This window comes from Falco naumanni, chromosome 6 (genome assembly GCF_017639655.2).
Source record: "Falco naumanni isolate bFalNau1 chromosome 6, bFalNau1.pat, whole genome shotgun sequence".
Lineage (NCBI taxonomy): Eukaryota > Metazoa > Chordata > Aves > Falconiformes > Falconidae > Falco > Falco naumanni.
This window is the reverse complement of record NC_054059.1, coordinates 64,251,398-64,265,875: the sequence shown is the minus strand read 5'-3', so window position 1 is coordinate 64,265,875 and position 14,478 is coordinate 64,251,398. Positions and strand designations below refer to the sequence as shown.

The 14,478-nt window shown below is 40.3% G+C and overlaps 1 protein-coding gene across 1 annotated transcript in view; it reads right to left on the bottom strand.

Moving 5' to 3' along the window:
* The window catches only part of LAMA4 (laminin subunit alpha 4), a 107,232-nt gene that overhangs the window by 41,236 nt on the left and 51,518 nt on the right, over positions 1 to 14,478 (bottom strand). Inside the window, exons 8-14 of the mRNA XM_040598932.1 lie at positions 14,293 to 14,444; positions 14,041 to 14,151; positions 10,033 to 10,144; positions 6,598 to 6,765; positions 5,670 to 5,863; positions 3,691 to 3,807; positions 1,488 to 1,636 (exon numbers count right to left, since the gene is read on the bottom strand). Coding sequence (XP_040454866.1) covers positions 1,488 to 1,636; positions 3,691 to 3,807; positions 5,670 to 5,863; positions 6,598 to 6,765; positions 10,033 to 10,144; positions 14,041 to 14,151; positions 14,293 to 14,444 — 1,003 coding nt within the window. The remainder of the gene's footprint in view (positions 1 to 1,487; positions 1,637 to 3,690; positions 3,808 to 5,669; positions 5,864 to 6,597; positions 6,766 to 10,032; positions 10,145 to 14,040; positions 14,152 to 14,292; positions 14,445 to 14,478) is intronic.

Below are 14,478 nucleotides of genomic sequence, written 5' to 3'. Positions count from 1 at the left end.
CCGGTCTTCAGGGGAGATTCCAAACAGTATTTGGTTCAAGGCTTAACCTTCAGCTGTTAGCCATTTATTATTTTTAATATTATTGTGGTAAATAGATTTTAGAATATGTGTTAGATATGTTCTCTAAATATATATTTATATGTGTATATTCACTTGAAGGTGTTTGCACACTGAGGGATTATTAAATTTCCAGATTCAGTGTTGTTGCCAGAATTTCCTGCTATATTCCCCTAATATAAAATTTCCCTAATATAAAATTCCCCTAAGACAAAAGAAGAAACTCTGCCAAATAAAAGCCTAACAAGCTTATAAAGCCAACCCGTAAAACCAAAATGATTTGAAGACAGGCTAAATGTTTTAAGGGATTACAGTTTCACTGCAGGACAATCTTCTCAACAAATAAAAAAAGTCAGCACATTTCCATCTGGATATTTTGTAATTATCTCTGTTTGCTTTCTGCTAAATTCCTAATGTGTTGGACTTGGTAGTCATTTTAAAATTATTTTGGTAAGGGATGAAGGCTAGCCATATGGGGTATTTTCTTTCAAGTGATTCTGCTGCCCCCAGTTAGCTGATCTCAGACTGAACATATTTATTTTTTAGGCTGTCTGTAGTTTGTGTGGCATTCTAGAACAGAGTTACAGATGTCAGCTTTATACAATTGTATAAAAGAAAACCATCTGTTATTTTTTTTTTATTTTAATCTCTTATCTAGGGCAGACTAATATTAAGAAACAACTGGTGTTTAGATAGTATACCTGAAGAGTAGTTTTAAGTTTATTTTCAAAAAGCATATGTCCATGATATTACTTAAGGTAGAATTTGGTGAAATATTTTATTTAAGAATTCATTTGCAGCAGTGGCTGTTCCATGGCCAGTCCCAGTTGCAAATAAAAGTCATATTTCAAATCCGTCTAGAAGAGATTTTTTTAGTAAAGTGGGAGAAAGTTGATGAATTTAGTATCTTCCAGCAAAATAGGAAGATGTACAGTAATTTTTTGGTGTTGCAGTGGGCCAGTTTCACTGGGACACAACCTATTGACAATCAGAACTACTCCATCTGTAAACCAGTTCTCGAACAAAAATTATCCCAAAGTCTATTTTGTGGCCCATAATGCTAAACATTTTTAAATGTGAATGGATTTACTGACATGAGCTGTTTCTGCAAATCCCATTTTATCTGCCTGTATTGTTTTACTTTTCAGTAATCTACCTTTCTATTCTCTTACTATGGGAAGAGAAGAACATGCCAAATTAGAAAAGGGAGAATGTCATGCAAGATATATGTCTATTCTCTGAAAGGATTCAGCTGTTCCCTCCGGACCATGAGAAGTCCTTCCATACATGACTCAACAGTGATTTGTTTAGTGCATATTTGCAGACAGCATATTTAATATCACTGTGTTTCTGCTTGTCATTTGTTCATTCAGCTGTTCAATGAGTGAGTAGCACTTCTATGAACGGATTCTGCTGAAGTTAAATTTTACCGGTCCAGCTCATCAGCAAGTCTTCTTAGGTTGTGTGCATGATGCATAGCCTTTTCTACCAAATCATCATCAAACAGAGACAGATTGGCTAGTTTTTCTTGCAGTTCCTTTTTCGCTCCATCTATTTCTGCGTAGAACCCTGACACATTCTGAACAAAATATGGAAGGAAGAAAAGAAGATAAAAACTGTAAAAGTTCAATCCATATTTTGATTATTAGGTTTTATTTTAATCTATATTATTATAATGTTCTTGCTTTCTGTTATAATTTTAACAGATCAAAAAGAAGAAAGATCTAAGAGTCTGTCCCATGAATGTCAGTATAGCAAGACAAATGCAGGAAGACAAAAACCAAAATTCCAAGAATCGCTTAAAAATGTATTAGAGGAGATAGTGTAAAATACAAAAGAAAGGCACTGAGAAATGTCTTACTATCTTTTATGTTTGGTCCAGAATGCTTCCAATGAGTAGTCTTTCAGACTGAAGTGCTAACAGGTGAAGTAATTAAACCAGATCTTTGCAAAAATCCCCTTATTGCGGTTCTTCTGAAACTGGGAGGTTGAACTCATAATTTTTTTGTTTGTTTTGTTTTTACCTCTTCTCTGTGAAGACTACAGGCCAGAAGTTAGTTTTTGGGACTTCTAAATGATATCTATACAAGTGAACTAAATAGTGCTGTGGTGGTTGGGCTTATGCATCATCACATTACTGCATGGGCCCTGGCACTGTTTTGGCCCTGGCCATCTGCCGCTGTCCCCAACCTGCCTCCTTGGGGAACAGCATGGGCAGTGCCTGTGCCCTGGGGACAATTTGGCAATGGCTGGAGAGGTGCAGATATTTGAGGTGTACAGCTGTGAGCTGTGCCACATCATGGAAATGGGCCCTGGCTCCTTTCTGTCTCCTTGCACGGAGACATCTCTTGTGCTAAGACACCTTGGGTTAGTCTGGTTTGTGAATCAGTCCACCTAAATACTACCTTTATCTATGTATAGGCAAGGAGACGTAGTGTCACTTTTGCCTTAGCCATACTTCTTCCTCACATGAAATACTTGTGGGGAAGACCAAATGGGCCCTGCATTCAGCTTCTCTCCAATACACAAGCTTGCTGATATGTTTGAGGATTATAAATTTGGCCTCAAAATACACAAAGAAAGGACAAAATGGAGGGAGAGAAAAAGGATGAATGAGAGAAGTGTGAAAATACTTATTGCTGGTGAGGATGGAAGATGTATGGTGTTCGCATACTACTTCCCTGCAGTGTGAACATCCCCTGTGGATAAACTTATCCACAGGAGTGTGACACCCAAGATGATAAACTGCAGCAATTTGCTTTGTACAAAACATAGGAGAAAAAAAAATATGTATTGCTTCGTCACCCTGGGATGGTTATAAAGCAAGCTGTCTTCTTTCTGTTTTCTCAAATAACTTTTTCAAGGAAGAATTAATGACTTCTGATATTTACTTTTGTGTTAAAAAAGAAGTGGGCAACTATGACCAGAATGAATGTTTGTGGAGAATTTTCATTTATTAATTGTGACAAATTATTAATTAATGATCATTTTATGAGATAATTCAATTCTCTCAAAATTTTAAAATAAAACATGAAAAAAAGCAGCTTTGGTAAATATTTTAGTTAGAAAAATCCCAGTTTTATTTTATTCATTCTTTCATAGGAAGTTCAAAACCCTGAAATTTCTAAAAATTTCCTATAGCACCCTGTCTCATATGAAACATTGGATACTAGTCTACAGTTCCAGAAGAGGATTTTCTATAAGGCAATCTGTTTATATATGTTTTACACTCTGAAACTGGCTGGTCTAGACACTGATATCTGGGATCTTTTGCCTCCTCCTATGCTCACTTACAGGCAGGAGAAAAGGAATTTAGCATATAGTGCAGTCTTTTACCAGAGCATCTTTTAGCAGCTGCTTGTAGTGAAATGATTGGGAACTCCACAACAAAATCCTTCATTCAGCTCTGCCTACAGTAAAGTGTCCCTATAATACAGTTATTTTTCTGAGGCAGTAAAATGTAATTACAGTGCTTTTAATCCAGAAAGGTTTTTACTTTTTTGGGGGGGATATTCATCAGTATTTCATTGAAACAGTATAAAAAAGGAGAGGTTTTTATTTAGTGGTTTAAACACATGACAGAAGTTCAAAAAATTAGGACATATCATTTAAGGAAGTCACTGAAGCACCTACCTTCATTACCTCACTTAACTCAGAGTTGACCTTTTCTGGTCCTGCCAAAATAGTTGCGGCACTTAGCAGAATGCCGTTCACTTCATCTGTTTGCTTTAATATTTTCTCATGTTGTTTCTACAAAAAATAAAATAAAATAAAATCACATCCAAAATCGCCTGTGCATTCTAACATAGTGTTACCATTTCTATTAAATTCATTAAAGTTAATTCAAAAGATGAAGTGATGAACTAGATAGATTGTAGACAAATTTGAAATCTAAGTTTTTTCCAGATATCTCCAATAGCTCCATATTATAATGTGACTCTTTGTATTTTCTTGTCTTTGTGAAAGAAATGTTGAGGGATTTTTATTTATCAATTTCATTTTATATTACAGCATGAGAAATTATTGGAATGAAGCATTATTCAATGTACTGCCAGCAGAGACAAATTAAACATGGATTTTTCATAGTAGTCTGGAGACTAGTTTTTTTCTGATCTACAGTACAGAGATTTTTTTTCCCTTGTCAATAGTGGAGCTAATGTGAACAATCTTTTTTGTACAGCATCTGCTTTCATTGTGAAGAATAATGAAGATCCAACTGGTCAAAAACAGTGAACGATTGTGACTACACACTTCAGGCTTTGCTTCATAAATGTGAGATGAGCTGCAGCTTGGCACTGTAATTATGAAACAATGAAACAACAGAAGAGGCTTTGCACATAAGGATCCCAAGCTGCTTGTGGAAGAAATCAGAACAGCATGCCTGATTTATCTATTGAATTATTAGACCTTCCACATCAACATGAACTTCTAGTGCTGCAAATTTCAAGAGCTCAAAACTCAGCCACTGATGCTACGAAACCCAGAGGTTGGCCTGAATTTGCAAGATTGTTCTTCAAATCACAGAATTGCTCCTTAAACCCTGCTCCTCTAGAATCCAAACAATTTCAGCCGTTGAAATGGAAACATTTCACTTCAAATGGTCCGAAATGGTTTGCTTTATAATTTTCTTCCTTGCTGAAAAAATAAATGAAGAGTAAAATATCAGGACATTTTTGTTTTGCATCCCTTAAAGGAAACTAAAAAAACACTCCAAAAACAGAGAGTCACAAAGCTGCTGGGAGGAGAAAAAATAGTCTTTTTGTATGGCTGATGGATTGGGTACTTTTCTGGGATAAGAGACCTGAAAATTCAATTTCCTCATCCAATCAGATGGGATTTGAACCTAATACCACCACTTACAGGCAAACATGCCTCCCTTCCGTGCTGTAGGGGACAGATCTCCTCTGAGCTCTCCTCTGGATTGATTACTTTGTTCAAAATACTGAAACTATTCATTTGAACAGAGCGTAAGGGAAAACTGCTGTAGCCTTATAGCTAGGCTCTTCACCCAGCAAGTAGGAAACCCAGTTTCAAGGTATCTGTTGTGGAGCAATTAGAGAATGAATTTGTGCTTGAAGATGCAAGGACAATTTTCTGTTGTTGCTGAAAAACTGGGGATGCATTTTTTTTTAAAGAGGACCAGAGAGAAAGGTTGGACGAGACAGTATGAATGCACTCAGCCCAGGGCACAAATGCATTGCAGAGCCTTTATATTGTTTTAATAGAATATAATTACTTCTGTAGTCATGAAGTTCTTCCACGTTATAAATCAGTACATAACAGGTGAAAAAATCCCACCACAATATTTATAGCAGCCATGCTACATGGAATTTTAAGTTTCTTGGGTTTTGCATCTTCCTAGTTTAGGCATTAGTATCTATCTTTTCCTTGGCCTGCTGAGACATGCCATGCTAAAACTTGTCATTTATTGTCACTCCATGAATAGATAATAGTACCTTGCACTTCCACAACTTGTTTCTTAGAACTGGAGACTTAGAAATTAATTTTTTGTGTGTTGATTCCTGACTCTAAAATGTTTGCAATCTATTTTAAGCACCGGCAGAGATGGAGTGTTCACAGACAACAGTTGTGGTAAATGTACTGCGTAGTACCTCATGCCTTTGAAGACTGGCTGTGTTTTCCTTATTTATATCCTCAGTTTGTATAATATAGTCAAGTGCCTGGTCTAATGCCTCCTCCAGGTCTGACAGCTTCACATCCTGTTCGCTGAGCTGCTCCAGCACATCAGATACTAGAGATCTTGTGTCATTGTACCTCTCATGAAACTCTTCAACTTGCTGTAGCACTGGGAGAAAAATCAGAGGCAGCTGATTAATCCAAAGCTTGGATTTCTGACAACACTTAACCTATGCAACCATTTCTGTTGTCATTACTGAGGGGACAGTAAAACACATTTGTTAAAAGTTCACTTGAGAGATCATATACCTTGACTTTAATTTTCCCTCCTCTTTTGAAATTTTAATGCCATTAATTTCACCTCTCAAGTAGTTCTTTGTAAAAGAAACTAGATTTGGCTTTCATCGCTCTTCATTTGTTTTTCATTGTCACAGCTAACGAGGCTATTCTGGAGAAGACAGTCCTTACTGTCCTGAGACTGTGACTCATGTTCACTGAGCTGTGAGGATCAGGCTGCCGCTCTTTCCCATACTTGCAGTTTCTCTCTCTCTGCTGGAATTTGCTGTCCCCATGGCACAGCTGGCAGGAGGTAAGAAAGATGTTGACATGAGCAGTGCCACCTGGCACGAACCTTCCTAAGCAGCTATTGCTGAGGTGTTGCAGTGCGCAGGCACACACAGACACACACATATTTTTTTGCCCATTCTGCCACGGGGGCAGCAAGCACCAGCAGCGACTTGGGGCAGGCATTTGGAAGAGGCAGCAGCATCTTCATCACACCAGTGGGAGCTTGCCAAGCACCTGCCGGTCCTCCTCAGGAGCTCAGCAGTTATCCAGAGCTGCCTGGCCCATGCCAGCTGCGCATCAGCATGTGGGTGAATGGAAAACAAACTTAAAACTCACACTTCTTTGCCATGTTTTCCTCCTCATCTGCACGCTGCCTCTGATTAGTGAAAGGCTTACGGTGTTTGATTTCCTTCAGCATCTCCTCAGCCACACTCAACTTCTGGGCAATTTCTTCAGGGCTTAACTCTTGTTGAATTGCGTAGTATTTCATCTTGCTGCTGATTTCTGTGGGAAAAAGGAACAACAGATGGTCAATCCAGCATGGCTACAGAGAAGTAAAGACTGTGGAGTACTTTTACTTTTGTGAATCCAGATCATGCTGATGGCAAAAGAAAGTTTTAATTATCTTACAACTCTACAGTAGATAATTGTTATACTTAATCCAGTCTTAAAATTAAACCTGTAAATAAATCACACTTTCTGGCATATGTGGGGGTCTCATCAGAAGAGGACGAGATTAGGCAGGCATGGGCTGTGTGCATTGTTTGATTTGGCAGTTCTTAGAGACTGGGTTCATCATTTTATTCTGAGTTCCGTGGCTTTTAGCAGGCTGGGGCTTTCGTCCAGGATCGTGGGTTTTAAGTGCTGCTGCAAAAATGTTTATTAAATAAGAGCAATGGCCACGAAACTGAAGTAACCTCTTTTTCTATCTGAAGAAGTTTGAGGCACCCTAAAGAGGTAACATATGGCTTCTAGCCTGATACTGCCTAGCTGGTTTGGATATTTCTGGGTTTTGGTCTCAGTTCAAAAAACACTGTTGGATTCCTGCAGCTGAAATTGAGTTTATCCATCCCCAGTTGTAGGCATTAAAAAGTTTACCCACTTCTCACTCCCTGGCCTTGAATACCAATCACCTCCTTTTCTATGCCCTATGATGTGAGTAGCTTTGGCTTGCATTCCTCACTACTTTTGTGGATAACCAGAGCTGGCAAAGCCAACGCTGTGCATCTGTAAGATTTTTATAAAAGATAGATGTGTAAATGTGGCACAACTGATTCTTTGGCAGAGTGTCTTTGTATGCAGTTTCTTCCTGGCTCCTGAGCTCATTAGTGAAGCTTTGAAGGCTCATACTGAGCAGTAACCAATCATGAGCAATAGCTCCATGGGTTTTGTTTTCCTTCTCATGCTGGCACATGCATATGCGTGTGTGCACACATACAACTTCCCTTCAGTAAAGAGTATCATGCCTTATACAGGTGATGTCCATGTAGAGGAACAGTTTTGAGCGTGGCAGAAATAATTTTCACCTGCTCATCTCCAACTGCTTTCTGGGTGAACAAGCACTCTCATTCACTGCCATGAGTGTTGCTTCTTCTATAACAGCTCAACTTGATTGTGCTATTTGTGTGCCAAACTAGATACACATCTTCCCTTCTGTGGTTCCTGTCCTGCTTCAAAACAATTAATTATACAAAAGGACGATGCAGAGGTCAACCAGTGATTGTTAGTGACCTACAACGAAGCTTGTGCTGACCCTTTTGCTCAATAATTGTAGAAACAAAATGTGACGGATGGCCAGACAGTCAAAGGTGTTCTAGCATGACAAGTGTGAGAAAGTGGTACAAATGTAATCCTATGAGCCTGGTCTCAGTCTGCCTCTTTTGTGTGATGGGATGTGTTAACTATGTTGAGTTAAAGTAATGGTTGAAGAACCCGTGGAGATAAGGAAAAGCAAGGATAACAGCTGATATGTAGCTGCTCCTCCTTACACAAGTTGCCACATAGCTTGCAGTAATTCTTTACAACAGAACTACTCAGGTCTGTTAATGAAGTATTTCTATTGAAAATGGGCTGTTTAACCTCAGCTGCCAGTAAGCCTTTCTATTCTGGTGCTGTATACAACTTTTGTATGCTGTTGGCTTTGCCAAAGACTGGGGGAAATCGGTGTGCTCTGTGGCAGGATGCAGGCTTTCATGATGCAGGTGTACAGGGGACAGGGATGCTGCTAAGTACTTTCGTTTGGGCTTTTATTGCTTTCTGTATGTACCAAAGAAGAGGCTGCAATTGATTTATTCTCAGTGTTATATATCAGCATGCTAATGATATGTTATGGATATTCCAGATGATGATGATGATCTCTAACTAGGAAACTTTTTAGGTGCAGTTGTGCTTGGGAAGATGTTCGCTGTTGTCATTTATACTTTGATATATAGGACAGTAAAAATTCTTGAAGATGCAAGAGGTTTCACAGTCTCTAAATAAAAAGAAAAATAATCTGGGAAGGTGTAAAAGATATACATTTACAGTCAGAAGAGAATTTATGTTTTGAAATTTATGCTAATTCTAGAGATGCTTTTAGTGTTCTAGCATGTGGCATAAGGATGGACTTCCTAAGTTCTGTCTGCATCCTCTTACATCATATGCACAGATGAGCAGGACACTGGAACAGTAGGTGACAGTTTGTCCCAAGATTTTAAAATGAGAAAGCTCTTGGTTTCACTGTTTCCCTAATTTTGGGATATCTGTTTACCTCTCCTACTGTGAAACAGCACCACTATAACCATTTCTGATGGTTTGCACTAGCTACACAGTTTATAGTTCTGCCTTTCACTTTTACTAGAGTACTTTCTTTGTGCAAAAATAAGGCAATGAGAATGCAGTTTTTAAATTCTGCTGCTGTATTTCAGGAAAAAAAAAAAAAAGAACAAGAGGACAACAGCTAGTCTGTAAGGCTTTGTAGATGTGTCTGGACCCAAACTCAATTGGAAATTCTGGTCAGATGAAGCAATAAGCAGCTTAATAAGAAAAATTGCCACCACCTCCCACACTGAGCTTGAGGAAGTGGTAAGTTCACCAAATTATTTGCTATTCATTGTCATTTTCTTTTTGGAAGCATCTGCATGATGTTGTATGAACCAGCACAACCCTACTCAGAAACAGTTTGCTAAAAGGCAAAAACTAGATTTAAAGTAACACTCACTCATGCAATCACCAGAGTTAGTCAGACCTGACTGCCATGGGTTCAAAAGGGAAAGCAACCTTTTTAAATAATCTGTCTAGCTATTCATATGGCTTCCATTACTTATCAGCAGGATGGGAGAAGTGCACTTGCATACATCTGCTGACAAGTAAGACACAGAGCACTCTAATTGCCCATCCTGTGCTTGTGTTTGTGTCTCCACCTGGCCCCAGTCCAATATTGACTCTATTTTTTAAACCACAGGTGTAGATAAATACCTTGAGCAGGTATTCACACAAAGGCTACAAGCTGAATTAGCTTGAAGTATTTAATGTAAACCTAATTACTATCATTTTGTTCTGTCAAAGAGAAAAAAGAGAAAGAGAAGCTCTTGTTCTGGGTGTCAGCCCAAGTCAGCTGGTGGTTTCAGCTGTCTTTTAAGAGAGACAAGGTTTTGTCATGACTTTGCAGGCTGCAAAAGCTTTATGTGTGTGTTGCTTTGGGAGAAAGCCCAGGTGCTGTACCATTTTTTTGCTGGGGGGTTCATCTATAAGTGCTTGACACTGAGCTGAACCAGAAAGACATCTATTTACCTTGAATGTTGTCCCTCATATTACTGAGCTGCTGCACAAGCTGAGTAGCACGGTTGTTGGTCTCCATGGTTTCCTTCTGTACTAGTAGGCCTTTGCGGGATGCTTCATTTCCCTATGAATAAACCATGTGAGCCAGACATTAGATTTCTTTACAGATCCATATCCATATGTGAGGATGAGCAGTGTAAACACACATTTTGCTTTCTCCTGATGAGCATACGGAAGTCCATTTATCATATAAAGAGGCATTTACAGAGGTGTTTGATGTGAAGGGCTGTCTTGTTGGTATTTTCAGAATTGCAGAGTGAGAGATGAAAATCTGTTCCATATTTATCCATCATTTGCTGCAATCAAATTGCCATAAATTATGTACAGTTGTAAAACTCCCATCTGATGAAACTTCCAGGCATGCAGGGGGGCTGGCTCGTTTTGCTGGCTGTGGCGTTTCCTGAGTAAGCATATAGGCTGAAGAATAGGGTGGCAAGCTCACAGCCATTTTTAGATCAGTGTCTCCCTCAAGTGAGGTCCCCAGCTCTCCAACTTGCTAAAATTAAGAAAAGGCATGAGGATTCAACATACTCTGAAGGATACTGTGTTATATTGGAGGCTGTGCTCTGCGTTGTGTTCCCTTACATGGAAGGGAAACAAAGAGTTACCATGTCATAGCTACTATCTTTCTGAGAAGGTCGCTGACTGTGGGAGTCCTTAGGTTTATTTTTCACTGATATTTGCCAGGAAAGAGGAAAAATAAGACTGGTGTGCCAGTGATGTTTCCTGGACCCTGCGCGTGTGTGAGTGAGCCTGCACTGCACGCTTACCCGTGGTAAGGTGGTGATGCACGGTACCCGTTGGGGCTGCATCAGCAAAAATTGCCCCTGGAAAATTAGTGTCTGGGTTTGAGGTGCCCGGACACCTGATAAACCAGAAGATACGTGGCTGTCGGTGCGTTTGCTTCCTACGCGCTCAAGGCGGGCAGCCGGCGGGGCGCTGGCGCTGCGGCAGGTGACGGGTGACGGCCAGCAGGTGGCGCCGGGCGGCAGGGGAGCCCGTGCCGGGGGCCTGTGGCGGGGGGTCGTGGGGGACGTGTGTGTGTGTCGTCCTAGTTCCTCGGTGTTCTGGTGTTGGTAGGGCAAGCACTAAGGGTTTTATTCTGTTGCTCAGCATCACTACTTCGTGCTTATTTTAAGCAATTTGTTACAGTTCTACACACAGTTGCCTCTACATCAGGCTCACAAGAGTCACAGAGTGGTCAGGGCTGGAAGGGACCTCTGAAGATCATCTCGTCCAACCCCCTGCTAAAGCAGGTTCTCCCAGAGCAGGTTGCACAGGATCATCATGGCCAGGCCGGTTTTGAATGTCTCCAGAGAAGGAGACCCCACAGCCTCTCCGGGCAGCCTGTCCCAGGGCTCTGTCACCCTCAGGGTCAAGACATTTTTCTGCATATTCAGATGGAACTTTCTGTGTTGCTGTGTGTGCCCGTTGCCCCTTGCCCTGTCACTGGGCACCACTGAAAAGAGCCCGGGTCCGTCCTCTTGACACTCGCCCTTCAGTTATTTGTAGACATTGGTAAGATCCCCTCTGAGTTTTCTCTTCTCCAGGCTAAACAGCCCCAGCTCTCTCAGCCTTTCCTCATCAGGGAGATGCTCCAGTTCCCTCATTACCTTCGTAGCCTTTGCTGGACCCTCTCCAGCAGTTCCCTGCCTCTCTTGACCTGGGGAGCCCAGAACTGGACACAGTTCTCCAGATGTGGCCTCACCAGGACAGAGCAGAGGAGGAGGATCACCTCCCTCGACCCGCTGGCCATGCTCCTCCTAGTGCACCTTTGCCAGATTTTTCTTTAGCTATTCAATACACGAGGAATTGGTGAGAAAGGTTTGCTGATTGTCATGAGATTAATGGGAAACAGCAGCATGAGTGAGGGGCGCTCTTAGGGACTCAAATTCCTGCTGAGTCCTTATTCTCTTATTAAGTGCAGAGGCTTATTCTGAAATTTGCTAACGGCCCAGGAAGGAAAGGCAGTTGGCTCCCCTAGTCTCTGCTAAATATTCAGGATCAAGCTGCACACTGTTTTACTTTAAGCTTATCCCAGGCAGACTCAGGAAGTTACAGGTCAATTTTGCTCTTCTCTTTTAGCAGTAGGATTTGCTTACAGTTGGTGCATTCACCCTGCCCTTGGGGTTTAGATCAGAATCTGCAGCAACACCTCAGACATGGGGATGTGCACATGAAATGCTCTGAATGGAAGATGCAGCACATCTCTGCAAAGCCCACTCAAGGCCCTAGCACCCGTTTTCCATAAAAGTGCCTTGAAAGAGCAAAAAGTTCAATATATTCAGAATTATTACTGTTGTCTTCCTTCCACTGTGGGAGCCTGCGGCCATAATTTCTCTGCCTTTACAGGCAATCACAGGTATTCATGTGGAACAAGCATTAGAAATAACCAGGGAGGAAAAAAGACTAGAGGAAACACTGAATTTATTGGTTCAGGGACAGTCGAAATGAGGAATGAGCTAAGAAATCTCCAGGTAGTACTGAAGATGACAAAAATGTTATCCAAATTCACTAAATATTCCTAGAAAACTTAATGCCTTAATCATCCTGCCTACCAGCTACATAGAAGGACACTGAGGTTCATGAGCTCTGCCAGATTTCACAGATACAGAGGTGTGTCTGTGAGCTGATTTAATCAAACCTCTCTTGTAGCACAGGCATATTCTGTGGTGCTCTTTCTGCTATGTAAGTGCTGATTAAAAACACTCAAACCCAAATTTTATCTTCTACATCTCTATACAGTCCTTCCTCCTCTTCCTTTGTGCTTTTTTCTCTGACTTGCTCCTGTATTTGAGTTTTAGGCTAAGGTATAATTTTAAATTGTCTTGTGAAGGAATTGGTAAGTGAATATAAAGTCTGACATTTTTCAATAAACATGAAATATACTCTAGTCCTACTGCAGCTGTGGTTATCTCTGAAAATAACATAGTGATGTATCTCACTCTATATATCTTAGCAACAGAAAAATGTTTAATAATACCTCTTTAAAATAAAGGAGAAGCAATTTTGAACCCTATTTCTTCTCTTATATCAGTATTCTTCTAGGGTGCGATGAAAGTGTTATGTGAGTGAAGAGCAGATAACCTTAATTTTATAGCCTGGCAATTGAACGTGGATGCAACATTTATGATAACAATTGTGTTAAACATATCTTGAATGCTGATCAAGTTCCCATGTCAATGTGCACATGAAAAAAAATTTAAATTGGCAGTTTTGTAGTGTCTAATCAGGGCTACTTTAATTTTATGAGAGCATACGTGTAAAATAGATATAGTACAAGTACTCCCAAAGTCAGTCTGAACTAGTTTAGTGTTGGCTACTTCACTTAATTAGAAATCAAAATGTGAAATAGAAAGTCAGTGTGTCTATCTTAGATCAAACTTAGATCAAACTATTGTAGATTAGTTGTGTAGGGGGGGGTAGGTGGGAACTCAGATCCTGAGGGGAGGCTTTTTGTGATTGGTAAGAAACCTCAGCACATTCAACAGACTTCGGCCCTACATCCTTCCTTTTCTGGGAAGAAAATGTGGTGGGTCACTTAAGCTTTTAATTTAAAGATAAAGTAAAGTAGAAAGTTTAGAAATAGAAAATAGAAATAGAAAGTTCTCCCAAGTATGTTTCAGGACACTCCCACTCTTATCTGGTGAACCTAGAGGTTCAGACTAGAACCTCTTAGAAATGTTAGGAAACATTTCTTTACTGAGAGGGTGGTCAAATACTGGACAGGCTTCACAAAGAGGTGGTTGATGCCCCAAGCTTGTCAGTATTTAAGAGGCATTTGGACAATGCTGTTAATAACATGCTTTGGCTTTTGGTCATCCCTGAAGTGGTCAGGCGGTTGGACTAGATGTTGTAGGTCCCTTCCAACTGGAACTATTCTGTACTAACATCTTATGCCAGCATGGAAATATCACCAACTGCAAACCTCAGAGGTCTGGCAGTGGACTATAAACAAACCTGTTCATCAAGTGTTGCTGCCTCTCTCAGGAGATCATTCATGTCATCTTCAGCATCATCAACTTGGATGGTCCGAAGCACAGTATGGTTCTTTTTTGTGGACATTACTGCCTGTGTGTGGGGAAAAGAAAGTCAGTCCATCTGAAAACAAATTATTTCTCTGTTGAGGGCAGGGATTGAAATTTACAGGAATGGAGTGGAAATTAATAGATTAAAATTACATTAAAAATAAAATGTCATCAACGTTTATACCTGGAGATGGGTGGTAGTGAGGTTTAGGTCATTCAAGTGCTTTTGAGCTGCAACACCTGTAGAAATGCTCAGCAAAGTTGATTTGCTTTCATCGATAGACAGAACTGCTAATCGGATGTCATCTGTCAAATCCCAAATACATTTATCGCAGCCTGATAAGAAGATGAGAGTGTGTAATTTATTTTT